The sequence below is a fragment of the Zingiber officinale genome, chromosome 4B (assembly GCF_018446385.1).
Source record: "Zingiber officinale cultivar Zhangliang chromosome 4B, Zo_v1.1, whole genome shotgun sequence".
NCBI classification, from domain to species: Eukaryota; Viridiplantae; Streptophyta; class Magnoliopsida; order Zingiberales; family Zingiberaceae; genus Zingiber; species Zingiber officinale.
In genome coordinates, this window is record NC_055993.1 from 120054891 (window position 1) to 120082528 (window position 27638).

A 27638-nucleotide genomic window follows, 5' to 3' on the forward strand; every position below is an offset into this window, starting at 1 on the left:
AAACCTTTTGTTGGTGTGGTTCCAACACCTTTGTCTCCACCGACGGTCGAGCGGCGACCCTAAACCCGAGTCTTCATCAAATCGTCAAGTGGTGACGTTAAACCCTTGTCTCCACCGAAGGTTGAGCGGCGACCTTAAACCCGAGTCTTCGTCAAATCGTTGAGCGGCGACCTTAAACGGGTGTCTTCATCAACAGTTGAGCGACGACCTTAAACCCAAGTCTACATCAAACCATCGAGCGATGACGTTAAACTCTTGTCTCCGCCGACGGTCGAGCGGTGACCTTAAACCTGAGTCTACATCAAATCGTCGAGCAGCGACGTTAAACCCTTGTCTCCACCGATGGTCGAGCGGCGACCTTAAACCCAATTTACATCAAACCGTTGAGCGGCGACGTTAAACCCTTGTCTCCACCGACGGTCGAACGACGACCTTAAATCCGAGTCTACATCGAACCGTCGAGTGATGACGTTAAACGCGGGTCTACATCAAATCATCGAGCGGCGATGTTAAACCCTTGTCTCCATCGACGGTTGAGCGGCGACCTTAAACTCTTGTCTCTACCGATGGTCGAACGACGACCTTAAACGCGAATCTTCGTCAAATCGTAAAGCGGCGACATTAAATGCGTGTGTTCATCAACGGTCAAGCGGTGACCTTAAACTCGGGTCTTCACTAACGATCGAGCGGTGACCTTAAACTCGAGTTCACATCAAATCGTCGAGCGGCGACATTAAATACGGGTCTACATCGAATCATTGAGTGGTGACGTTAAACGCGAGTCTACATTGAATCGTCGAATGACGATGTTAAATGCAAGTCTACATCAAAGCGTCGAGCGACGACGTTAAACCCGGGACTTTAGCAACTCGAGATATGTTGACCGATTGACATGGCTATTCTGCTATAGCTTTTAATCGTCGACCGAAAAGATATCGTTTAGGGGTAGTGAGAATACCGCCAAGCGGGCGTATTTTAACAGGACGAATACATAAGAAAGTAACGCCGAACGGGCGGTAGTGCATTATACTTGGAAGATTACAAAAAAGGGAGGAGTACAACATCACTCAAGCTAAGCTCACTATATGTAATCTAAGACGTCGTCCGGTAAAGACACGATGAGCTTGTCCCTGCTGATGATGTTGTTGATCAAAGTAGTTGGTAAAATATATTGTAGGATTTATTAGTGTTTCTATTATAAGTAAATTTTAATTGTTGAATTTTGAAAAAAAAGTTTCTATAATTTTTTAAAAATAAAAAAAATTCATTCTTCTTGCTCTTAGTCGTCTTCTCCCAAGGTCAAGAATGAATTTAGCGTATCCATCCAAGTTTTCAAAGTAAATCCATGTCCTCATCTCGGTCTTTGTCCCTATCCTCATCTTTACTTGATTTTTTTTTATTTAATCAGTAAATCTCCGTCCCCATATTCACCGGCGGATGATAATGGGATGGAGATAGAGGTAAATCCCCGAACCTTGGATTAAATCCCCTCCCTATTTAAAATATCTGTTTTTTAAACATTTTTACTTGTAAATACGTAAATCTTAAACATTATTAAAATTATTTTAATTATTATTATTGAGAATATCGGGTGGATTCAGGAATGGAATAGTATGCCCACATCCAGTCCCAGCTGTATGGATTTAAAAAAAAAAAAATTCTAACCCGAATCCGAATCCGAATCCGAATCCGAATCCGATCTCCAGCCCGCCACGCTTCGGATGTTTCCCCAATCCGAACCCGCGGGAAAATTGCCATCTCCCTCGTCTTCCTCTTCCTCTTACACCCCTCCAATGTCGGCAGCTTCTTCTCGCTCTCCTGGATGCTGATCCCACCCATTCACGCTTGCTCGATTTCTGATCTCCGTCCGCCATGGCCTCCGAATCAGTCCCCGCCCGCCTTTTAAACCGCCACCTTGATAAAGAGGACGTCGAGCTCGCTCATCTCGGCCCTGATACGGCCCCCCGCACCAACGGATCTGGGGTCCCCTCCGCTGCGGAAGGAGACCCCCCAAGAAGGGAAGTAGCTTGAAGACGCTGATTCTTTGCTGTATGGTCGCCGCCGGGGTCCAGTTCGGGTGGGCTCTGCAGCTGTCCCTTCTGACGCCCTACATTCAGGTATGAGCCATTAACTTGGATCGGAAGGATAACGCATCGAATTATGATGTTCGATTAACAACTTTTAAAACTTTAGGTGCTTTTTTAGCTTATTTTAGAGTATTTAAACGGTGATACTTCCTCATGGATTTGGGTGCGCTATATTCTTGGATTGATACGAAGAGACATTCTTATAGTTGGCAAGATGTAACTAGCACTATAATCTGATGCCTGAATGATTTTGCGCTTTCATTTATACTTGGGAGATTTTATTTGGAGGAGCTCTGAGGTTGTGTTCAAATGAGTGGTTGTTTTATGGGTGCAGCTCATGAAAATAATACCTCGGCTTGATATCTAAAGTGGTGCATATTCTAATGTAATAAACAGAGTGATGAAAAGAAAGCTCAAGAGAATTTTTCTGGGACTATGGAATGAAATAACTGGAAATTGAAAATGGAGTTGCTGTTAGGTTTGCTATTGCTTCTAAATTTACTGGGACATATACATAATAATACCGTAACTTGAATAATTGATCACGTGCAAGTAATTGTGTAGATAGTATGCACATTACTAACTTTATAATTAGTGAAGTTGCAACAAAATGGATCCAAAATTTTAGTACATAACCATATAATGCAAGATTACTGTATAAGTATAAATTTTTTTGGTTCAGCTGAGCAAGTTCAGTCATCTACAGTCTTACTGAAGTTCCAAAAGAAGAATTCTTTGCAGGTGTTAAAATATCATAGTATAAGGAATCTATCGAACAAACCAATTAAATTTAACAAATTTTAAGTACCAAAGGAGTGAAAGACTGATTTGTATGATGTAAAGGATGACTGAAGCATGAACATGTGGTCTTTTGTTGCTAGTGTCTATTCATCTATTTATATAAAAGGACTAAAGAAAAGCATTGGGAAAATAGTTATTGATCCTTCAGTAGCCTTTATTTTCTTCCTGGCAGGGTTTGATAAGTTTTCTGAAAATATCTGCCAGAGGTAAATAATTTTCTTCTTGGCATAGTTTGATACTGATGAGCAGTTATTTTTCAAAAGAAGTTATTACTACTATTAAAAGTCAAAACTTGCTATAGTTGTTTCTTTGCAGTTTCCCTTATCTGATGTGAACTCCCAAGCTGAAAGCATACTTTACTATTAACATGATTTTTTGGTTGTTATTGAATTCTTAAGCTCAGATCATAATTAACTAATAACATGATCTTTCAGTTGTTATTCTCATAATTTATTCTCCATTTTAGTTTCTTGCTTGAATTATCTCAGTATCTTCTGATGGTGCCAACCTTTTCTCTTTCAGACACTAGGCATAGAACATGCCTTCTCTTCATTCATTTGGCTTTGTGGACCTATCACTGGCTTCATTGTGAGTACTCTAAATTTATGTAGTGATGGCTTTGTCTGAATGCAGAATTTGTATATGTTATTGCTGATCTAATTTAGTCAACTTTGTCTCTATCTGATCGCTTCTTCTATGAATGTCCTAGTAGGAATTTACCAGCAGTCATTGGTTTTGGGAACACTTGAATATTTGTCTTACTTTATGCACGACAAAACTATTCTAGCCCATTGTCATGAACTGTTTCTTGAACTCAGCCGATGCTCATGTTTGTATCAACATCTTTTCATATATCAGACAGATTTTTGAGAAGACAAAAGATGATGCCTTTTGCTTTGTAAGTTTAATAAACTGGTCCATTTTATCATATAAGTTTTTTACATGTGTTAATGGTCTCATAGATTTTCCTGTGGCAAAACCATATCTTTCCATCATTTGATGATTATACTGAACCTTGCTGAATTTCCTTTTCCCGACTCTTTCATTTTGTTCATGTGCTTAGTTGCCACTTCTCAAACTCATGGATAAGATATTTGTGTGGACTTTCCTCTCTTACTTTCTAGAGACCTATTGTTCTATTGTGCTCTATTCCTGATTGCAACAGGTTCTCCTTATGATCACATTATTAAGGTGTATTTGAGCTGTTTTGCCAATATAACTCTTCTTTCCTTCACAAGATAACTTTTCATCCATGTAATTACTATTCTCTAAAAACAATCATTACAACTATGACATGCCTTCAAAACTACTTAACTATTAATGTATCAGTAGTTGTATAAAAACCAACTATTGATGTTTCACAATAATAAATTCAGAACTCATCAGCAAAAGGGGAGGTAAAACCCAATTCCTTTTAATTATTAGTTTATAAGTTTTTGCCCATGGATAATCCTTGAGCTATATGCTTAAAGATTATGAGTCATGTGCAATATGCCTGATTGACATGCTACATAGATTAATGAACTAATTCGTGGTTTGTGACTTTCGTGGCCTGCCTAATCTTCATTCTTATGTTGAACAAAAGTAGATGCCCATGCTGACCTTGAGTGCTGCCTACATGTTCTCAATTGTATGCAATATAGTTTGTCTGATCTTATATAATCTGATATTATGGATGTTTTAGACTCCTTGCTCTATAGGAGTGGTAAGTCATCTGATGTATGATCCACATTTGTTAGGAAATTATAAATCTTTCTCGATGTACTCATAGATATAAATTTTGCCAATTTTTTAAAAATTTCATTTGATATGGATCTTGCTTACATTGTGTTTTTGTTCATTTCTCTTTATCTCACTTCTCATTGTGCTTAGGAGGACATTCAACTCCTAAACACATTACTTGATGTACTACTGTGCACAAGTTTAACTTTTTAACTTCTACGTACAATAAACTGTTTTATGTGCGAAACATGATTTTATTTTTAGTAAAAATTGTTCTCTGTGTTTTCATTCCTCACTATCGACCCCACCTAGTGGGATAAGGCTTGGTTGTTGTTGTTGTTTTCATTCTTCACTCTACACTAGCTAATAATTTTCTTTTACGAAATTGATATTGCCAATTTTGTTCCAGAATTATATAAATCTCATTTCATGGGTTCTTTTTTATGATTTCACTTATCTTTTTTGCTATAGCCTATCGGCGAGGCTTCTCATCTACTATGAGAATGTGAATGATTGCTTTAGCCTTTTTTGAAATTTATTACAAGCTTTTGCAGATTAACTGTGACAATGTTTTTAAGTAAGGATTTTCTTTGTGTGTTTATCATTGTTATCTCATATTAAAATTTGTTTTTTCAGTTTTGATTACTTTTTATGCACTGGTACTATAACATGATTTTTTTGATTCTTAGCAATTGGTATTGTGTTCTAAAATCTTTGATTTTGAGAGCCTTTGATTTCCTTCCTTTATAGTTGTTTTGTTTGTAGCTTAGGCAATCTCATTGTAGAGGATTATGAATTTTTGTCATGTTTATTTGAAGCAACTATTTGCGCCCAATCCATTTAGGGGATTCTTGGATGAGGTCTAACATAATGTTTTAGCTTTCAATGTTTATTTTTATGGCCTTACTGTCTTGCATTTCTTGTTGAGTTCAATTTTAGAACTGAAACAAACTATTTCACACTCCATCATTGTATGGTTTTTCTTCCCTACTATTTGGACTAAGTGTTAGTTTTCCTAGAATTCTGAGTAAGTATAGTGACCAATCTATATATTTTTATTACTTTGGTTTATGTATGTTAGCAAATGGATTGGATTAGAATGTACTCCCAAGCCAACACATGGGCTGAATTAAACCCAGGATATGTTTATTAAATTACTGAGCATAAGATTTATGAAAAAAGACCAATTTGTACATTTATATTCTTAACAAAATTCTTCAAATTTTGGTATAAGCATAAACTACCATCATGCTGGAAATATTATATGAACCAGATGACTAGTGCCATTGGTTTAAATAGAAACCTTATAGTTTCAATCTGAAGTTTACCTCTTTTAATTCCTGGTTCCAGGTTCAAGCTTGTGTCGGCATGTGGAGTGATAAATGCCACTCAAAATATGGAAGGAGGCGACCATTCATTTTTCTTGGCTGCCTCATGATTTGTTTTGCTGTAAGACACTATCAGTTATTGCTTATATAAGTTACTGCACTTCATTATTAGGCCTAACCTTTTTTAAATCCAGGTTATCTTGATTGGTTTTTCAGCAGATATTGGCTTCTTTCTTGGCGATACTGATAAACATTGCAGGCCAGTAACGTCTATAATGATGCTGAATGCTCCATATTATAATCTAAACCTTTACAAAATTGCAGTACTTTTAAGGGTCCACGACCGCTAGCGACTGCTGTTTTTGTGATTGGTTTTTGGTTGCTGGATCTGTCTAGCAACACAGTGCAAGTATGAAAGTTTGTCTATGCCTCTGTTTATGCATGTGCATCAAATGCTTATTCTAATAGATACAATCATTGGTATCCTATTGCCACATTTTTTGTACGTTAAGGTTTAATATGCAAGTAAAGAAGTAAATAAATAAAACTTTAATAAAAAAAACAAAGGAGGCTGTATTTGAGTACATTGAAACAATAAACTGCAAATCAACAAATTATGCATTATCAATTTATCAAGTGCAAACATAGATCCCTAGTTAGTTTAAATGTTGAGTTAGTATTAAGTCAATAATTGAGCTACATGACTCAATGTAGTATTTGGTATGGCATAGCACCAATGAGTTGACAAATAAATGGTAGAATAGTAGCAGACATGTAACTGAAATATATGACATACTAATGCTATAAGACTAGATTTCTAGTCAGTCTAAATGTTGAGTTAGTATTAACTATTAAGTCAATAGTTAAGCTACATGACTCAATATACTTGTATTTAGTACTGCACAGAGACGGACCCACATAAGAGTCTTGGGCTATAGCCTAGCCCAGGACAACTCCTATGTTCATGTTAAGCCTTAGAAGAGTCCAGATATAGAATATTTTTTACTTGAAGGAAAAGAAATTTGACTTTATGTTAAACTAGCCAAGTAAATTATTTCATATATATTTATACATATTTTATTTTTAAAAATATTATTTTATTTTTTAAAAAATCTTCTTTGAATCAAATAGATATCATTTTATCTTCTTGATCAAATTTATTTTCCAAGAATATTTTTGCTACTCTTAATCAATTTGATTTAGTGAACTAATAGTATCCGGTCCTTTAACAATATTTTAGACTTTAGTCCAATAACAACAAACAAGTCTTATCCCATTACGCGGAGTCGGCTATATAGATTCTTCTAGCCATTGTGCTCTATCCCCTACTGTATCATCATTTATATTTAAATACATTTTATTTTATTATTTTATTATTGTTAACCAAGTTTTTTTTTTATTTTTCCTCTTCCTCGTTTAATATGCATCTTTGTCATAATTTCACATCGCTTAATTGGAGCATTTATTGGTCATCTAAGTACATGTTTGTATCTTCTTAAATGTGTTTCTCGGAGTTTTCTCTCAATAGATGGAACTCCGACTTTCTCTTTAATGTTCTGATTTCTTATATTATCCATCCTCATATGTCCACATATCCACCTTAATATCTTCATCTCTACAACTCTCATCTTCTGCTCATATGCTCGAGTCATAGCTTAACATTTAAGTGGTGTTTGGTTTATGGGTTTGGGAATGAGGGAATGGATTCATTCCCAAACCTTGTGTTTGGTTGATAGGAATGGAATCTAGATTTTGGAATGAAACCCAAAAACTTGGGTATGGATGAAACTCACCCCCTAACTTGGGTTTTGATGGAATGGGAATGTGAATTAAATTTTAGACAAAAATACCGTTAGTATATTTGTTCAATTTTTTTTTTAATTTCACACTCTATCTCCTTGTTCCCTCTCCTTATTTTATCATCATACTTTCTCTCTCAACATACTTTCTCTCTCCTCATTCTCTCTCATCACACATTCTCTATCATTCTCTCCCATCATACACTCTCTCTCCTCATTTTCTCTCTCTTCCATCACACTTTCTCTCCCATTACACACCTTCTCCTTATTTTTTCATCATACTTTCTCTCTCATCTCACTTTCTCTCTCCTCAATATATCTTAGCATACTCTCTCTCCTTATTTTCTCTCATCACATTTTCTCTCTTCATTGTCTCTCATCACACTTTCTCTCTTTATTTTCTCTAATCACACTTTCTCTATCATCATACTTTCTCTCTCCCCAGTGTCTCATTTTCTCTCATCACACTTTCTCTCTCTTAATTTTTTCCCATCACTCTTTCTCTCTCAACCTACTTTCTCTCTCATCATACTTTCTCTCTCCCTAGTGTCTCATTTTCTCTCATCGCACTTTCTCTCTCTTAAATTTTTTCCCAGCATTCTTTCTCTCTCAACCTACTTTCTCTCTCATCATACTTTCTCATCATACTTTCTCTCTCCTCACTTTTTCATTTCCTCTTATAATACTTTCTCTCTCTTCATTTTTTCCATCATTCTTTCTCTCTCAGCATACTTTCTCTCTCCTCAGTCTCTCATTTTCTCTCATCATACTTTCTCTCTCTTTATTTTTTCCATCACTCTTTTTCTCTTCTCTCTCCTCAGTCTCTCATTTTCTATCATCATACTTTATCTCTCTTCATTTTTTCCCCTCACTCTTTCTCTCTCAACCCACTTTCTCTCTCATCGTACTTTCTCTCTCCTCACTCTTTCATTTTCTCTCATAATACTTTCTCTCTCTTCATTTTCCCCCAACATATTTTCTCTCTCATCACACTTTCTCTCTCATCATTTTCTCTCATCATATATTTCTCTCACATTCAACTTTTTCTCTCATCTAATTTTTCCTCTTATTTTCCTGTAAGGGTAAAAAAGGAAATTTAGATTCATTCCGATTGAAAATATTTAACTAACCAAACATCATTTTTAAGAATGATACCTAAGCTCATACCCATTCCCATTCCATAATACTATGATACTCATTCCCATTCCCATTCCTAGGAGAGAACCAAACGTCCCCTTAACTTTATATAAAATAACAGGTCTAACTGCTATTTTGTAGAAGTTTGCTTTAAGTTTTAGCGGTACTTTATGATCATATAGAATACATTCTTCTCCATTTTAACCATCCTACTTGTATTCTATATAAGACATCTCTCTAATTAAAAAAAAAAGTTATATATGTAAATTTTTCACTTAGCCCATTAAAATTCATCCCTTTCACACCCAAAGCTTAGTTCAACTCTAATTCCTAAATCCGTCCCTGGTATGAGTTGACAATGGACAAATGTTAGCACTAAAGACATTACTATCAATCTACTGCATCGTAAAACTAGAAGTCTTTGGCCAAGGATGCCACATCACTTCTTTTTCACCTTTAGCAGAAGAAACCAAGTTTGAGACCATATTGTACTAAATTTGATGAGCTTTATTGATACCTTTTATTGAATGAATTTTAGGGTCCAACTCGTGCACTTCTGGCTGATCTTTCAGGTTAATATTCTTTTCTTCTACTAGCTGACCGATCAGCATTACTGTCTATTTCATTTACTGATGAGAACATCAGTTGAACAAAATGCCATGTATTGCGATAGGTCCTGATCAGTGTAATTCTGCAAATTCAATATTCTGCTCTTGGATGGCTTTTGGAAATATACTAGGCTTTGCATCTGGTGCAAGTGGCCTTTGGCACAAGTATGCTTGTCAAATTCTGTACTAATGCATTTCTTGCTGTATTTACTTTTGTTGTGTGGTTGAAGGTTTGGTAAACTGAATACACATACCCATATAGCTACATAGATGGATATGTATATACACATGTATACATAACTATTTACCTGCTCTTGGAGATACAAGATTCACCACTGTATTTGTTGTTCTTGTGTACGAACATGTAGTAGTAAGCATTAGATGCTAACAGCTTTATTTCTTAAATATCTGTCACCTCTATACGAATCTATTTCTTTACCATGCAGTGAGGGAGCCTTATGCTTTAGTTATTTCTTCGGTTGGTTTTAATTTTATTGTTGTGCTGAAATCTTTGATCAAGAGAAAATTCAGATTTCTTCAACTGCAGCGTTTCTATTCTTTCTCTCCAATTAAAATCAAGGGAAAGCTTTGAAGCTACTTGAACAAAAAAAAAGGCCATTAACTGACCTAAATATCTATTTGTATGTTTCGAGCAAGGCATACATATAGCCTTAAAACCTAAACAACAAACAATTGTTTTGGAACTGAGTTACACCAATTAATGCAAACCCAATACTGTCCATCTTGATCACATCCACCTTCATGATAATCTTAAGCAGTTTTCTCATCCAGGTGGTTTCCTTTTTTGACATCAAAAGCTTGCTGTGAAGTTTGTGGGAATCTGAAGGCAGCTTTTCTTGTTGCTGTGGTGAGTTTATAATATATATGTGTGCGTGTGTGTATTAAACATTGATCTTGTGACTTGTTCAAAATTTTAGAAGACTTGTAAATTACATGCTTTCTTTTATGCACTACTGTTGCTGCTAGCACAAAAAGGAAAAGAATAAGCCAATAACTTTAGTGGGTATAATTTTGTTCCTTCCATTCGATCCTCTATTGTTGGCAGTGAAATGAAGCAAACATAGGGCTGGTTGTTCTTCAATTTCTATAAAGGGGTTAGATACTGAATCATGCTATCTATAATTGAATTAGCACTCAACAATTTTTAGGAGTTATCACAGCCCTGATGGGCTCACAGAGAAACATCACCCTTATAATTTGTGTGATTTTATCCTCACTATATTTTTTTACTAGATGATCAGTACAACAAACCACTTTCCACTTTAAATTAAAACAAGCAATTCTCAAATGATGGTATCAGCAAGTTGTACTGCTACCTGCCAAGTGTCTACAGCAGTTCTAACTGGGATTTTGTAAATTTTTTACCAGATGACTTCGCTATTCAATGGCTCTATTATGGTACCGAGTGAATCCTTCCACTTAGGCTGTGTTTTATGTTTTTTTTCATTATTTGAACAATTTGTTGGTAATGCATTGCTTAAGATTGTTATTAAAAGCTATTTGTATTGTTTTTATCATTTTTGCCACTGATCTGATTTCCTGCAACATTTCTATACTCATCAGCTGATTTGTGCCAGCCCAAGTCAACCTTAAGCTGAATTTTGATTTTGATTTTTTTTTTGTTTTATAGTTGACCAAATTGTAAATATTTCCACAATCTGTTGTTTATCTTTTACTCTCAAGTTCTCAACACTATGACACTTTTTTTTTATCTTAAGTTTTATACTTATGAAATGGCAAATCTTGACAATTTCTATTAACTTCAAATTTTGCAGCTTTTCCTTCTGCTTTGTATGTCTGTGACTTTATATTTTGCCAAAGAAATTCCCCTAGAACCAAAAATTAGGCAACATTTGTCTGACTCCTCGCCTCTATTGAAAGATTCTGAACAATACCTAGGCCAATTTGAAGGAGATGAAACGGAGAAGGTTGATAGTGGCACTTTGCATGTTAATAAAATGGGCAGCGAAGGTGGAGTGACCAATTCTTTGGATCTTGAGCACCGCAAAAATAGAGACCAAAGTGAAGCCTTCAATGATGGACCTGCTTCAGTATTGGTTAACATTCTAACAAGCCTGAGGCATTTGCCACCTGGAATGCATTCAGTGCTTCTTGTTATGAGCCTTTCTTGGGTAATGAATGACATCAGAAGTTGACATTCATCGATACCAATTTTCTTTTAGGCTTGCAGATATGTTCCATCCCCCATGACTGATCTGCTTACTTTTACAATATTTGTAGTTATCATGGTTCCCCTTTTTCCTTTTTGACACTGACTGGATGGGACGAGAGGTTTACCATGGGGATCCGATGGGAGACATTACTGAACGTACCGATTATCAAACTGGTGTCAGAGAAGGTGCAATTGGTTTGCTATTGAATTCGGTAAGATCTCATAAGCAATATATTTTAGCCTTTTTACTCCAAATATATGTTCTCTCTCAAATGAAATATAGCCTACTAAACCTGTTAGTTTTATGTTTGGCACATCGTAGTGAAGCTGCATGCTTTTTTTTTTTCATGAATGCAACAACGTTCCAGTCTGAGCAGGTGCGTGCCTTACCACCGATACATTGTCATCTAAGTTCACTACAGGTCTAATTCCACTTCATGGGGCTTTTAAATGACGTCGTTGATAAATTCATTAGTCATGATTTTCTGACATGATTATGTTTATTCCTTTGCAAATAAATTTCCTGTCTAAACTTAAGAAACTTTCCAAAACATTGTAATTTTGGTTGAAATATTGTTTTAAAATATAAATTCTCTGCTTGTTAGCTAAAGATGATGGTTTCACAGTTATGGTAGTTTATACCCTCTTATACAGATTAAGGGGTTACTTTAGTTCATAGGAATATTCTATTCCCTATGGAGGTGAGATTAGTGAGTCAATGTTAGTGGGGATTGTTAGGTATGATATACCTGTCCTACTGGAGTAGATAAATCATGCGGGCTAGACGAGTCAAGCAAAATATTTCAAGAGATTTTTATCACTGTGATAACTATTAAATATTTATTTCTTATGATGTTACAAATAAAACATAAGATCTCTTTTCACTTCATGACTTGCTTTCTGGTTAAGCTTTTAATTTCAACAGATTGTTCTGGGAGTTAGCTCATTCTTTTGTCGATACCATGTGCTGCAAAATGGGTGCGAAACTAGTGTGGGCAATGAGCAACTTTGCAGTGTTCATCTGTATGGCTGCTACTACAATCCTAAATTTGGTGTCTACTAACGAGGACACCATTGCAAGTCAACATGTTCTTGGAGGCAACAATACAGTTAAAGCAGCTGCCCTGGTTATTTTCTCTGTTCTTGGTTTCCCTCTAGCTGTAAGTACAAGTACACAGCGACTTAATTTGGATGCTCCCATAAAATGGATAATTATACATGTTTTTTGGTACAATGTTACACGGCAGATTGCATACAGTGTGCCCTTCTCTATGACGGCTGAGTTGACTGCCGGCACTGGTGGAGGACAAGGTTTGTTTGCAACATTTTTTGCTCTGTACATGTCCAGTTGTAGCACTTTAAACTTGTGTGATAAATTTCTTTGTTCAGGACTGGCTACCGGGGTTTTGAATCTTGCAATCGTCGTTCCTCAGGTTAGTTTCCCATATGCATCTTTATGTGGCACATATGATGATAAGAACAAGAATACATTTGACATTCAATCCTAGAGTTAGTCCACTTTCCTATGAAAGGAAGAAAATAACTAGAGAAAGAAAGAGGATAGGAAAAAAGAAAAATCATAGGAGGGGAAAAGGTTAGGAAAATATTTCCCTAGTTTTAGTTTCCTTTGAGGGTACGATTTCCTTTCCATGTTTCCCTAAAGAGATAGAAAGGGTTTGAGCTCCATTGCACTCAAAAACAGTGTTTTTTTTTGTCCAAACCAGGCAAAAATGATCTGCGTCAAACTGGAAAAAAAAAATCACACACACACACAAAAGGCGGAAAAAATTCAACTAGATAGATTCTTCTGTCACTTATTATGCCTGTGTTTCCTTCATCTACAGTGAACACAATCCAAACATTGTGGCCTTTATCAATTCTCTCTAGTACATGCCATCTACTAATTCTCTAGTGGATCCATAGCTTCCATGCACTTTATTCTTTACTTTTGCCATCTACCTTCTTATTTACTTTATCAATTCTCTCTAGTACACCTCATCTACTAATTCAAGTAAAAGCAATTACATTCACTAGATAGCTTCACCTTTTAGAGTGAATGGAAGGCTAAAGTAAATATTAGTCAATCTAATGAAAATAATTTAATTATTTTGAAAATTATCATTGATATTGCGTAGTATAGAGTTTAATAAAGAATAAGTTTGGTGTAATGGAAAAGTTTGCTTACGTTGTTGATGATGAACTTTGGCTTTTACTACAGATGATTGTGGCAATTGGTGCGGGACCGTGGGATGCTCTCTTCGGAGGAGGCAATATTCCTGCATTTGCCCTACCTTCCATCTTCTCCTTTGCAGGTGGCATTCTTGCAGTCCTAAAATTACCTACACTTTCAAGTTCTCATACTTCTGTTGGCTTTCATGGGTTTGGTTAATTTAGAGTTTTAAAGGTTGAGTCCCTCATCCCATTCATATTCGTTCCATTTTTTTTTTAAATCTTCTATTGATTCAATTAATTACATGAGGAATTAATATTCTTCCACCAATGAATTACTGAGGGAATCGAAATGAATTTGCATATAATTCTTAAAGGAACTAGAGAATTTTGTATTCACAGTGATAGCAATTCTTATAGTACATTGGAACTCTCTTTTTCCTCTTTTAGTTTAGGCATCATTAACCAAGTTATCCTCTTTTTATGTTGACAGAAAGCTCCTCAAAGGTTTTAAAGTTTTCATTCCACCTCTCATTCTGAAAAACATTAGTTTATATCAATTTTTTTTTCCCAAATCTATTTCATTTCATCCTACTTGTTAAATAAAATCACCCTTCTATGTTGTGAAATAAAATGAGTTGGAATCTCTTGGGGGCAAAATGATGTTCTTAAAACATTGAGTAAACTTTTATGCAAGATGTTGGGTGAGCAGGGCAAGCCATTCTGATAGTGATTAGGCAGACTTGGCGAACTAATTGTGCATCTCAAAATCTAAATATGTCATAGATCATGAAGTTATGGGTGCAAATTAAAAGAGTGGCTTATTTTAAATAAATAAATAAAAATAAAAGTATCTTATTTTGAAAATACTCTTATTCAATGTTGTTGTAGCGGGCCTCGTCAAATTTGCTTCAAGTAATTTTGATCAATTGTTCTATATTGTAAAATTTTTAATTAAAATTACTTTAATATTATAGCAATTTCAATCAAAACTATTCAAATTATAGTAGTTTTGATCAATTTTGTTCTTATTTAATAATATAAGTATACTCAAGTAGCTATAGACATTTTCCTAATAGAAGATGTCTTTTGAGGTCTTTTTGATGATAATGAAAATAAGGGACATCTTAAATTAGTTTCAATAAGGATGTTTTCAAAATAGAAGAAGATGCCTCTTTGAGGATAATGACAATAAGGACACCTTAAATTAGCCGGAAGAATTATACAAACAAAAGTATTTAATATAGATTAAAGTACTTTACTCGACGTCGTATCATTTTATTCTTGCAAAAAAAAAGAAAAAGAAAAAAAAAAGAGAACAATTATTCTATTCTAATTTTCATTTGGATTCCATGTGTACAAAGACAACCACAATAATTTAACAGTTTATTAAGATGAATTTAATTTATAAGTCAGGTAAAATTATTGATCTGTCTATCTACACTGTTTGACTCTCCATCTCTTATCCTATTGGCGGCGGTCCCTCTCAGCTATTCTTTGATTCATTATATGATATAGTTTACATGGGCCCTATTCTCTATGTTTTTTTTAATTATTATTATTTTAGTTTTCTACCATCATATTATCTATTTTATTAGGAGAGACGCTTTCATCTACTGTCATCAATTAATTAAAATAATTAGAGCAAGCGTAGAGAATGGCTACAATGACAACGAGGTTTCAATGAATTAAAAATACCCTCGAGCTATGGTACAATGGTAAAATATTCAGATTATCATTTAAATATCTATAGTTGAGTTTCTTGGTTGCCCATCACGAATATTTTCTAATTTAACCTGATGACTAATAGAAACATTTTATGGAGCCGAACTAGTTACTTCAAGACTAATCAATAAGATTAATTGAGTTTATATATATATATATATATATATATATATATATATATATATATATATATATATATATATATATATATATATATATATATATATAATATGACAACAAGGTTCAATTAATCCTTGTACGCAAACTTGACGATTCCTTGTGGACATTCGTTCACAATTGCAAAGTTTCTTCTAGGGCAAAAATTAAATAAGTACAATGGCATCCTCTTATATTTTTCTATCAAAATACGCTCTATCTCACTGGTCTCTTTGTAAAATAACACAACTATTCTTAAGCAGAGACAACATAGGAAGGTTAGAGCAATCCGCTATAGACCACCCTAATTTTTTAAACTTTTGTTAAATAGAAAACTGAATACAAATAGTGAGTTTGTCAATTTCTCACCGTGAGGCCCACAACACCGATCCTAGGTAATATTTATGGTGTTCCATGTTGCACTGCACCAACTCCCGTGTTTTATTAAATATCTATATAAGTTTTGTTAAATATTAAATTTTTTTAATAAAATAAATTATTGAATTAAAATTAAATTGAGGTCGAACAAAATTTAGATACGGAAATAAGAAATATGTTGATTGAAATTGATGTTGATTTGATTTGATCATATTATTACTTAATCAAATTTAATTATATTAAATTAGTTCAATCAATTTAAAAAATCAGAGAGTTTTTGAAAAAACATATTCTCTCGTCTTTTTTTTCTTTTTTTTCTTATTTTTTTTGGCTCCAACCACCTTGACTCCACACATCGACTTAGCTTCTTCTTCTTATGTTTTTTCTTTCTTTCTTTTTTCTTGTATTTTTCTTCTCATGTCCTTTCCTTGTCACCACTCGCGGTCACGACCACTCTCTTCATGGTCAAGTCCTCGCTTTCGGAGGCGTAGTCATCGACTTGGCTGTCCTCAACCGCAGTTGCCATGACCGGATCAACGTGTCCTCCAAATTAGCGTACTCTTATAGTTATGCCAACGTAGGAGGCGTGCATCTATAGATTGAGGTCTTAAACAAGATATAATGCTCGAGCATAGTCTCATGCCAAGCTTCTGAACCAACTACTTCTACCTCACCGTTGACGACACGCTCTAGCGTCAGCAACCAGGTCATCCGCCATGGCCCCTGAATTTTCAATGTCTACAAATTAAATATTAAATTGAAAAAAAATCATTCAATAAAAATTTAAAATTGGATGAAATATAGGAGAAAATAAGTTGGTAGTGTGCTCATGCAAAGTGAAATTGGACCTCTTCCATGGTGGACTAGACCAACTCGAGATCAGCCCAGTCCACTTCTAATTTTTGGATCTATCCCTGTTCTTAAGTACACTATTCGGTCAGTTTTGATTTTTTTTTAATAATCGATTTCAAATTTAAATCTTGAATCAATAGAGCATACTTGAATGTTCAACGACGTCACATTGTAATAATTACAATTTCATAGTTGTTATAATACAAATTAGAATAGCTACGAAATCGTAATTTAGCAAAACGAATTTGACATGTTCACCTAACATGCACGTTATACTAGTTACAAATTCATAGCGGTTATAATATAGATTTATCTTGTTCAATAATATTTACGTTGTAATATATATGAAACTGTAATTGTTACAATAGTAATTATTACTATATTGTAGTATCTATAGTTTTGTAATTACTATAATGTAAACTTCATACAACTGGATTCAGAATTTAAACTTGAAGTTAATCTGTCCAAAAACAAAAAAAAATCAAAACAAACCGAATAATATACTCGAGGATAATTATGCCATTTTATAAAAGGTTGTATGACAATGTATTCATTTAGGTGATGTTTGATTTAGAGGTTTGGGAATAAGGGAATGAATTTATTTCCAAACATTGTGTTTGGTTAATGGGAATGGAATCAAGATTTTGGAATGAAATTCAAAAATTTGGGTATGGATGAAACTCATCCCCTCCCTTGGGTTTTGATGAAATGGGAATAAAAATTAAGTTTTGGACGAAAATACTCTTAGTATATTTGTTCAATTTTTCTTTCATTTCACTCTCTCTCCTTATTCTCTCTCATCATACTTTCTCTCTCCTCATTCTATCATCACATTTTCTCTCTCAACATACTTTCTCTCCTCATTCTCTCTCATCACACATTCTCTACCATTTTCTCTTTGCATTCTCTCTAATTACACACACTCTCTCATTATATTTTCTCTCTCTTCATTCTCTTATTTTTTTCATCATACTTATTCTCTCATTATACTTTCTCTCTCCTCAATCTCTCTTATCATACTCTCTCTCTCCATATTTTATCTCATCATACATTCTCTCTCTTTATTCTCTTTCATTACACTCTCCCTCCTCATTCTCTCTTATCACGCATTATCTACCATTTTCTCTTTGTATTCTCTCTCATCACACACACTCTCTCATTATATTTTCTCTCTCTTCATTCTCTCCTCATTTTTTCATCATATTTTTTCTCTCATCATACTTTTTCTCTCCTCAATCTCTCTTACCATACTCTCTCTCTATATTTTCTCTCATCACACTTTTTCTCTCTTCATTCTCTTCCATCACACTCTCTCTTCTCATTTTCTCTTATCATATTTTTCCTCTCTTCATTTTTTCCTATCATACTTTCTCTCTCATCACATTTTCTCATCATACTTTCTCACCTCAATCTCTCATTTTCTCTCATCACACTTTCACTCTCTTCATTTTTTTCCATCACTCTTTTTCTCTTCTTAATCTTTCCTATCACGCTCTCTCTCCTCATTTTCTCTCATCACACTTTCTCTCTCTTCATTTTCTCCCATCACACTTTTTCTCTTATCATTCTCTTTTATCATATGATTCTCTCACATTCAACTTTCTCTTCCATCTAATTTTTTCTCTTATTTTCCTCTAAGGGTAAAAAAGAAAATTTATGTTCATTCGATTGAAAATATTCAACTAACCAAATATTATATTTTTTAAGAATGATACCCAAGCTCATACTCATTCTCATTCCATAATATTATGATACTCATTCTCATTCTTATTCCTAGGAGAAAACCAAACGCCACCTAATCTCTCAAGTATACATGAAATTAAAAATTCAAATTTGTCTGGTGTGATATATGAGGTCGGGCACTAATTGGACATCAAGATATCTGAATTATAAAAAAATTAAAAAAAAAGTTGATGGGTTCTTTTGATTAAAAAAAACTGAAAACAAGTATAGCACTACTGCGATGATTTTGATAAAAATGGGATATTTCAATAAAAAGGCGCACGTTGCAAGATTTGCTAAAGTCGTAGCTTGTTCCACAGAAGAAAGTGAGTGATACCGATGCTATATCTGGAGTTAAATCAAATGTTAAAGTCGTACCTTGTTTCACAGAAGAAAGTGACTAATACCGATGCTATATCTGGAGTTAAATCAATTATTTGGGTTTCACAGAGCAAAATATTACATTATATTAATTGTGTTTTAAATAAATCGTGCAATATTAATTAAATATTAATGATCAATTTTATTTTTATGTTAGTGTTATCTGATCGTGTCTGATATGGACAGCTATATACACACTATATGATATATGTCATTAGCAGCCATTGTAAAGTCTAAGGTCCGAGTAAAAAAAACTGAATCAAATTGCAGTTTTTTTCCCTCAGATTTTAGATAGAGTTCTTCAGATATAAGTACTCTCTGTTTTTTTAATCAAGTTTTCAGATATAGAAAAATAACTAACCCAAATCAAATGGAAATTGCTTAATACATAATTCATAATAATAATATATAGCTACAATCAGGTCTTATATAAGATCGATTACCTAAATCTTTCATCATTAACTTCTATTCCTCATTATATCCTCTTATATTTAAATAAATTTTATTTTATTATTTCTTTTCAAATGCATATATTATAATTTTATATCATCTAATTAAAATATTTATTAATTATCTAAATATATCTATTATATACAACTTTATTTTACATTACGAGATTGTCCTGTGACTCAAACTCATAATCTCCGGACCACACGATAATAATTTATTATCTGTTACGCCAAAACTCCTCTTCCATTTCTTAAATATAATAGCAAAAACATTAAAATTACAGTTAAATAGGTTCATTCTCATCAAGTATGGCAGCAAAAGAAAACAGCCAAACTGCAATAGGATCTATGAGGTAAAATGATATCAACTCCACAGGCGAAGCACATAAGCCATGAATAGGACAAGCAATTTAGAGCAATAAAACATCTTTATTCAAAATAACGTCCGCAAACTGAAGGCAAAATCCATGTTTCTGCCTATCTAAGGACTGGCTGGAAACACATTCGTGGTTTTAAATCATATTACAATGACGACGACGACAAACAATTTAACAAAAGAATGGAGCTCAGTTTCTAGTTCAGCTCCTAATGTAATACAATTTGTCGACGATTCTCATTGAAACTAACATAACATAGCATGAGATAACAAACCAGGAAAGGCATAAATAAGCAGGACCGGTCTCATCAATTTACCAATCACTTCACGATGCAGATCTTTACGACAGAGGCAATGCCGATACGATGAATTGCAATAACAGAATCACCTGGTTTGCAGAGCTGCCTCTCCACCGCAGACTTCAGTGCTGCCTGAAGGATCACCTCTGTTGATTCAGAATCAGTGGCCTTGGCAGAACCCTCTGCCAACAGGGGAACTAAACCTCTGTAAATCAGGCTTTGCCTTGCAGGTGACTCATCGCTGACAGACCAGTCGAATGAGTCTGTGGTCAGCACTGGGACCACGACTGATAGGATTGGTACTCGGGGCCGATATTTAGCCACCAACTTAGCTGTTGTCCCGCCACGGGTCAAGACCACAATCAATGTGGCCTTCGCCTTGCTTGCAGTTTGGACAGCGGATGATGCTAGACTCTCCAGTGGGCTCATGGGGAGAGGAGTAGATCGTATCATCTCCTTGAAAATGGCCTCATAATCGAGAGAGGACTCGGCCTCAATGCATATACGCCGCATGATCTTCACCGCCATCTCTGGGTAGGCACCGGCTGCACTTTCACCGCTTAGCATGACACAGTCTGTTCCATCTAGAACAGCATTTGCTACATCTGTAGCTTCAGCACGGGTTGGGCGAGGGGATTTGATCATTGACTCTAGCATTTGGGTGGCAGTAACTACAGGCTTGCCGAGGAGATTGCATTTGTATATCATCATCTTTTGCGCAAGGAAAATTTTCTCAACAGGTATCTCCATTCCAAGATCACCTCGAGCAACCATGAAAGAATCAGTCTCCTTCAAGATCTCGTCAAAGTTTATAACACCTTCCTGGTTCTCAACCTATATATTATATAGACAAATAGTGAGAGAAAACTTAAATTGCTAGTTTCTTCATCAACAACAGTTAGAAAAATAACTACAGCACATGAGAGATTCAGATCCATCCTCTAGGCTATCAGTCAGAATTTGAAATAGTGCTCTTGAACTTCTAGTATCAAATGAGTAAACAAGGCTTGAATACAAAGATGCAGATTAAAGCAATCAATTAGTTGAGCAATTTGACTAATTGGTGAATGATTTTTTTAAAACAATTTATAACTTTCTCCTGTACTTAACTACCACTGGAAAAGGAAATTCAAATGTGTTGGCAGACGAGAAAAAATAACCTTTGACATCAGCTTTATTTGCTTTGCGTGTGGCCCAAGGAACTGCCGAACGGTAACGAGATCTGATCCCTTGCGAACAAATGATACTGCAATCATATCAATGTTGTTTGGAACACCCCAGTCCATAATGTCTTCCTTATCTTTCTCTGTTAGTGTTGGGAGATCAACCACAACACCTGGAAGATTGACATTCTTCCTCTCGCCAAGGGTTGCTGTGTTCTGACAGAGACATCTCACAGTTCCGGCCTCCGGGTCACATGATAAGACATTCAAGGTTATGGTACCATCAGAGCATAATATTATGTTCCCAGGTTTCAAATCAATAGGAAGCTTTTTGTAACTCATAGAGATCATCTTCTCGTCCCCCTTGATGGTGTAATCAGTAGTGATTGTAATTTCTTGCCCCTCCGTGAGTTTGATAGGTTTGCCATCTTTCAAGAAGCCAGTGCGAATCTCAGGGCCCTATGTCAACACAATAAAGACCATCAACACAGGTAGACTTGATAATCTCAAGAGATGATATATACAAGGAACAACAAATAGAGAAAAAGTCAAAAGGATAGTTTCAAGTTTCTGCTAAGTTGCATGATTGAACTTGACATGTATATCACGTATGTAAATAAACCAGAAAAAAAAATGATAATACATGCCTCAATCAACCTGAGAAAAGCAAGATTAACAGGCAAGAAATGAAACAAACAACAGTAGTATTTATGCAATCAACCATAAAAAAATGGACGAATCCATGTATGCTACAGTACACAAGCTATCAACTAAAGGACTTGTCTCATAGATAGGCTCATAGCTCATTGAATGAAAAAGGCAATTAGGAGTGTTCAAGGAACAAAGAAAACCTGCACTAAGCAACAGGAATGTTCCAGTGTTTGACTTTCATTGGCACATCATACTTAGTTTACCATGTTTGTACCCCCGTCCTAGGCAAAAATTTATCTTCCAATGATATGTGCTAGGCATAATCACAGCTCTCAGAATGGTCATTCACTTTGAATTTCAATTATGATTCCTTCCATGGAAGTCACCCTTTCAATATGACATAGCTGAAAGGAACACTCCCTTTCAAAGGATTTAAACATGTTAGTATAATATTTGAAACAGATCGGTAATTAAAGCATGTTATGAGGAATTAAACAATCACTAATTGTAATACTGGATGAAACACTAACTATAGAACAATGGAGATCTGTGTGACATTTTTTAGGTGGTAATGTTTTTGCATTAAACACATTACCCAATCAATTAGGTCAACTGAAAGAAGTGCTAAATCATATTCTTCTAGAATGGCAAGTCTATAAGTTGACTGGAGTTTTCTATCCTTCAAAGACTTTCTAGAAAGCCCTCTTATAAACAGTATGAAACGAAACAAAATACTAATAGACAAAGATGAGCGCTTATAGAACAACTGTTAACCAACTATATTCTGAAAATATCTTGGAAAAATATCATATAATTCTAAGAACTTGCTTGTAATTTAAGATTAATGAATAATAAATAAGAAATACTCAACAAAGCCCTTAAGAAAAATCATTTTTTTTCAGAGGGATGATTAGGAAGCTGGTAACATAAAATGTTCAAGTGCCACATTGGATGCTTGCTTATTCACCTACAATTTTTTTTTTCCTTCTACCAGAATGATGTAAAGAACATAATAAAATCCTCAACTACCTGAGCAACAGAGCTGCTTACAACATCAAGGGTGATTGCAAATCAGAGTTTGTAGATAAATAGTACTGGAAAATTATGGAACCGTAGAGAGATCGGTAATACAAAATGCACCTGGCAATGAACATTGACCACCATAATGAGTTTGGTGATGCAAGGGTCTTCTACAAGTGCAGATAGTTTGTTGCACTTGGAAGAATATCTAACATAATGCTTTCTTTCAACAAATTGTTATCATGATCCAAAAAAACAAAGACATGAAAGCTAGCAGTAGCAGTGTAGAGGCACCTTATTCAGCTAAAAATCAAAATACAAAGGAAACTGTTAAAGGAAAGTATGTAATGGTGGAGCTATCTTCGTCGGCTGCACTCTTAGGTTCGCTCCTGTTTTCTATTTTGTTGCGATATCACCTACAAAGAGGTGAATTGACCTCCAACCGCCTGAGGAAAAACCTGTAGTGATTGTGTCAACCAACATTCCAGGAGTTTCCTAACTTGGCATGATAGGAATCTTGTTTTAGGTGGTTTGAAACAAGAAGGGGATTTTAAGAATTTGCCTAACTGCTGTTTTTTGTGTTCATTTGGCCATTAATCTAGTGAAATCAAATAGGCTACTGAAGGTAAACTCACCAAGTTGCATCCAAACCTTCATATGATAAGGCCAACTTCCCTGCTTAGGTGAGTAATAGTAGAATTAGCAAGCATCATAGAATAGGATATCCAAACGCTTCCATAGTGAAGGGGAAAAAGCCAAATAGGTTGGGGGAGGTTGAACTCTATGAGTTTTTAGCGAGAACATATCTATTGAAACCAAATAAGCTCGATTTGTTCTAAATCTCTAGCAACGAAACATCCAAAAGAGGCTAAAGCTATTCTGCAAGGTAATCAACCAGCTAAAAGAACAAATTTGCAGCAAACTTTCGTCGGATCAAGAACGGACCTTGGTGTCGAGCATGACGGCGCACAAGATCTGAGTGTTATGCATGGCGATCAGGAGGTTGTCGAGGGTTTCCTGGTGGTACTCGTGCGTCCCATGCGAGAAATTGAACCTGGCAACGTTCATGCCGGCTTTCAACAACTTCTCCAGCATCGGCACCGACCTCGACGCCGGCCCCAGCGTGCACACTATCTTCGTCTTCGGCACTCGCCCATCGTCCGGCAGATCCTTCAAGATCCCCTCGATGTCGATGTTCGCCATCAATCCTAAACCAATCGCGCGCGCACAAAGCAAGAAAAAAGTAAGCTGAACTTGAAGAAATCAGGTCGTTTACTAAAACAAACCAAAAAAATCCAGATAAAAACAAGAGATTTTCGATCACTGAAGTAAGATCGCTCAAACTTCTACAAATTTCAAGCGATTCAAAGACGGTAGATGTAGAAACCTTACCGAATCTTCTTCTTCGCGGAGTTCGATCGAGCTCAAGGGCGCTTCGCTTCTCCTGCGGTGACTTGGGGGAGGGGATAAGTGCGCGCCATTAAAAAAAAAAGGCGTGAGGTGATGGTGGTACGAAGGGATACGAGATCCGGTCACGGGAAACGACGGAGAAGAGTTCCGTTGACTGCAACGGCGTTTCCGTATTTTGATTCGAAGAGCGCAATGGGAATCGGGGCCGGTGGCACATGGAGCGATGTAGACCGTACGATGTACAAGGTGGCGTGTGATCGGATCGTTCATTTATCACGACAGTTAGGAAACGAGAACAGGTGGCCGGTGGGAACCAACGGTGCCAAGTTATTACACGTGGTTGATGAGTTTAATTAACGATGCTTTTGTTGTCGCAATATTGCTACGTTTAGAGTATTCCCCATCCATTCTCACGTATTAATTATATCATATATTTTTCACCTATTTTTAATATTAACATTTATTTATTAATTATGAATCTCACGTTACATTTAATTATCTTAAAATTATATCATATTAAATAAATATATTTTAAAATATTTAAATTATTAATTTTAATAATAATATCTTAAAAAAAAGTAATTTTACAGTTTTAAAAAAGTAATCTCACTATTTTTAATTTTAAAATAATTTTTTTTAATAAAAATTAAAAAACTACACATGGGATGTGCCGTGCTAACCCATCCCAAAAAATAATAAAAAATTAATAAAAAAACACACATGGGTCCCACCCCACGTTATCTTGAACGCTTTCAAAATTTGTGAATGTGTTCAAGAAAAAGGATATTATAACACCTATTCACATTAATTTTAATATCAAAAAATTATTCTCAGGATGTAACATAGATGGTAGATATATGACATCTCTGGTATAATTGTCAGGGGTCAATTCTCATAAGCTGACGATCTGAGATTTACCTTACCATGTGTCTGACGTATGTGTACCTCCATGTACCTCCCACCATATCCGTAGGGCTGACACTATAAAGATAGTTAATATAGCGGATCTACATTTAATATCAAAAGATTGTTATAAGACCCCATTAATACATCACACTGTGGATGCTCTTAGAATGGGTACGAGAGTTAATATATTTTATTTATAAAGAACGGGTACATATTTTTATAGATTTTTTTTTACTAATCTTTATTTGACGGTCGACTATAAACTGATCCCATAATTTATCTTTTTTTTTTATATAATCTAGGAAAGGATGCACTATGAGAGACATTTATAGTGAGCTTAATCATCTTTTACGAGTTCATATATTTATTTTTAAAATTTTTTTAATTCATGTATTGAACCGAATAATTGATGATTAATTAGGCATCATGAAAATTTTCCATGATGTAAATTCGAAGTGTACATATGAATAATAAAGCATATCCAATATCATGAATGCCATTGTAATGTTCTATAGCGGAGGGAGGACTATTTTTTTGGTTTATTAATATATAATTTGTGGAAGAATGGATTCACAATTCATCTGGGATTTTATTATTTTAATAGAATTTTAATAGGAAAAAACTAACTCTTTCATTATAATAGTAGAAAGGGAATCTTTTTTATTTATTATTAAAATGATATTTTATCATGTTTCAATCTATTTTTTTTTTTCAAAATATCCTTCTTCGTTATTGTTGTAGTAGTTATAATTCTTAAATTTTTATCTATATATTGAACAAGGATATTGAAAAAAAAGATTGAAACATAATAAATACTATTTTAATAATTGTTTTTTTGGATAATATAGAATTATAGTCGTAGAATTAGGTTGGCAACATGTGATATTTTTTTCGTAGCTTAATTAAATATCCTTTATCAATTATCAATTATGCTTAAGATTTAAAATTTTGATTTAGCTTAAATTTTAAATTTGTAAAAATAATTAAATTATCTTTATCTCACAAATTATCTATGAGATTTAAATTTTTATTTTGGACAGAAATTTTTAAATTGTTTTTATTTAGATTATTTATATTGTATTTTGTCATTTTTTATATTAGAATTATTATTAGTATTATTTATTAATTTAGAATTTTCATATTTTTATTAATTAAATTTATAGATAATTTTTTAGGGGTATTTTTATAAGCATTGTCATGTTTACTATTTTCAACAATATTAAAATAGTCATGGCTAATGGTATTTTCAAAAATATTAAAACAACTATTTTCATGTATACTATTTCTAGGAAAAAGAACTGTTTTAGTAAAATGTACTAATTCTAAGCTTAATCCCTAATTATATAAGCTTTTTTATTAGATTGAACTCATATCTGGATTCGACTCTGACTTGATTCTCCAACTTTGATAGATTCTCATGAAGCTTGATCAACTAAGTCTAAAGGTTGTAGACATATTTGAATTCTCTAATTTTGCATAATACTTTATTATGTAATAACTTTAAAATTTGATTTATTACCATCATATTTACTCTGTATCTTGAGTGGATCACCTTAATGTCATGCTGCAGTCGAAATCATTCATCGTTACGAAGCATTCCATCTGATGCTTTCATATTCTGAAGTAGTCCATTTCGTATGGAGAAGGTTTATGAACGCTTTGACCCAACATCTCTTTGTGCATCATTTTTCTTACACAAAATAAATAAAATAAATATCCCAAGACTTTATTTTGGGGTAAGTAGTGATGAGGAAAAAAAAAGTTAATAATTGCAATGAAAAAAGAACTCAAAAAGAAAAGAAATTGCTTGATTTAGTGGTTGCACTAAAATTAAGTAAAATTAAGCATTCTTACTCTGATACTACTTTTAGGATCATATAGAACATGAGAGGGGGTGAATCACGTTTTAAAACTTTTCTTTTCATTTTAAAACACTCATCAAAAGTTTGAGCATGCAGCAGAAAAATAATTAATCGAAAGTAGTCAAAAGAAAGTACTCGTTTGGTTTTACTTGATTCGGACCCAACGGACTACTACTCCAAGGCCCATGATCCCTTGGACTACATCAATTGGGCAATCACTATCAATTCATCATTTATACAAAATTAGAAGCGGTAACATGTTTACTGTCCTTACAAAATATGTACGAAAAAGATGAATGTATTAATAAAATTATATCGACATGAAAACAAGATTCAAAGTAGAGTGTCGATGTCGGAGTAGTGTTGTAGCGTCGTAGTCGAATTTTAGAGTAGTGCAAAGATTGTTTGAGCGTAGAATGATGAGTATCTGAGGTTTGGTCGTA

The 27638-nt window shown here is 34.5% G+C and overlaps 1 protein-coding gene and 1 pseudogene across 1 annotated transcript; one reads left to right on the top strand and one right to left on the bottom strand.

Moving 5' to 3' along the window:
- Positions 1–1709: 1709 nt before the first annotated feature.
- LOC121976279 lies at positions 1710–14262 on the top strand (annotated as a pseudogene).
- A 5655-nt stretch (positions 14263–19917) lies between these two features.
- Positions 19918–24560, bottom strand: LOC121976280 (pyruvate kinase, cytosolic isozyme-like). The gene is made up of 4 exons (XM_042528375.1): positions 24410–24560; positions 23963–24225; positions 21344–21805; positions 19918–21017 (listed from the first exon to the last, which is right to left on the bottom strand). Exons 2-4 carry the CDS (start codon positions 24218–24220, stop codon positions 20205–20207), a joined length of 1533 nt encoding a protein of 510 aa, XP_042384309.1. The 5' UTR covers positions 24221–24225; positions 24410–24560; the 3' UTR covers positions 19918–20204.
- Positions 24561–27638: the final 3078 nt, after the last annotated feature.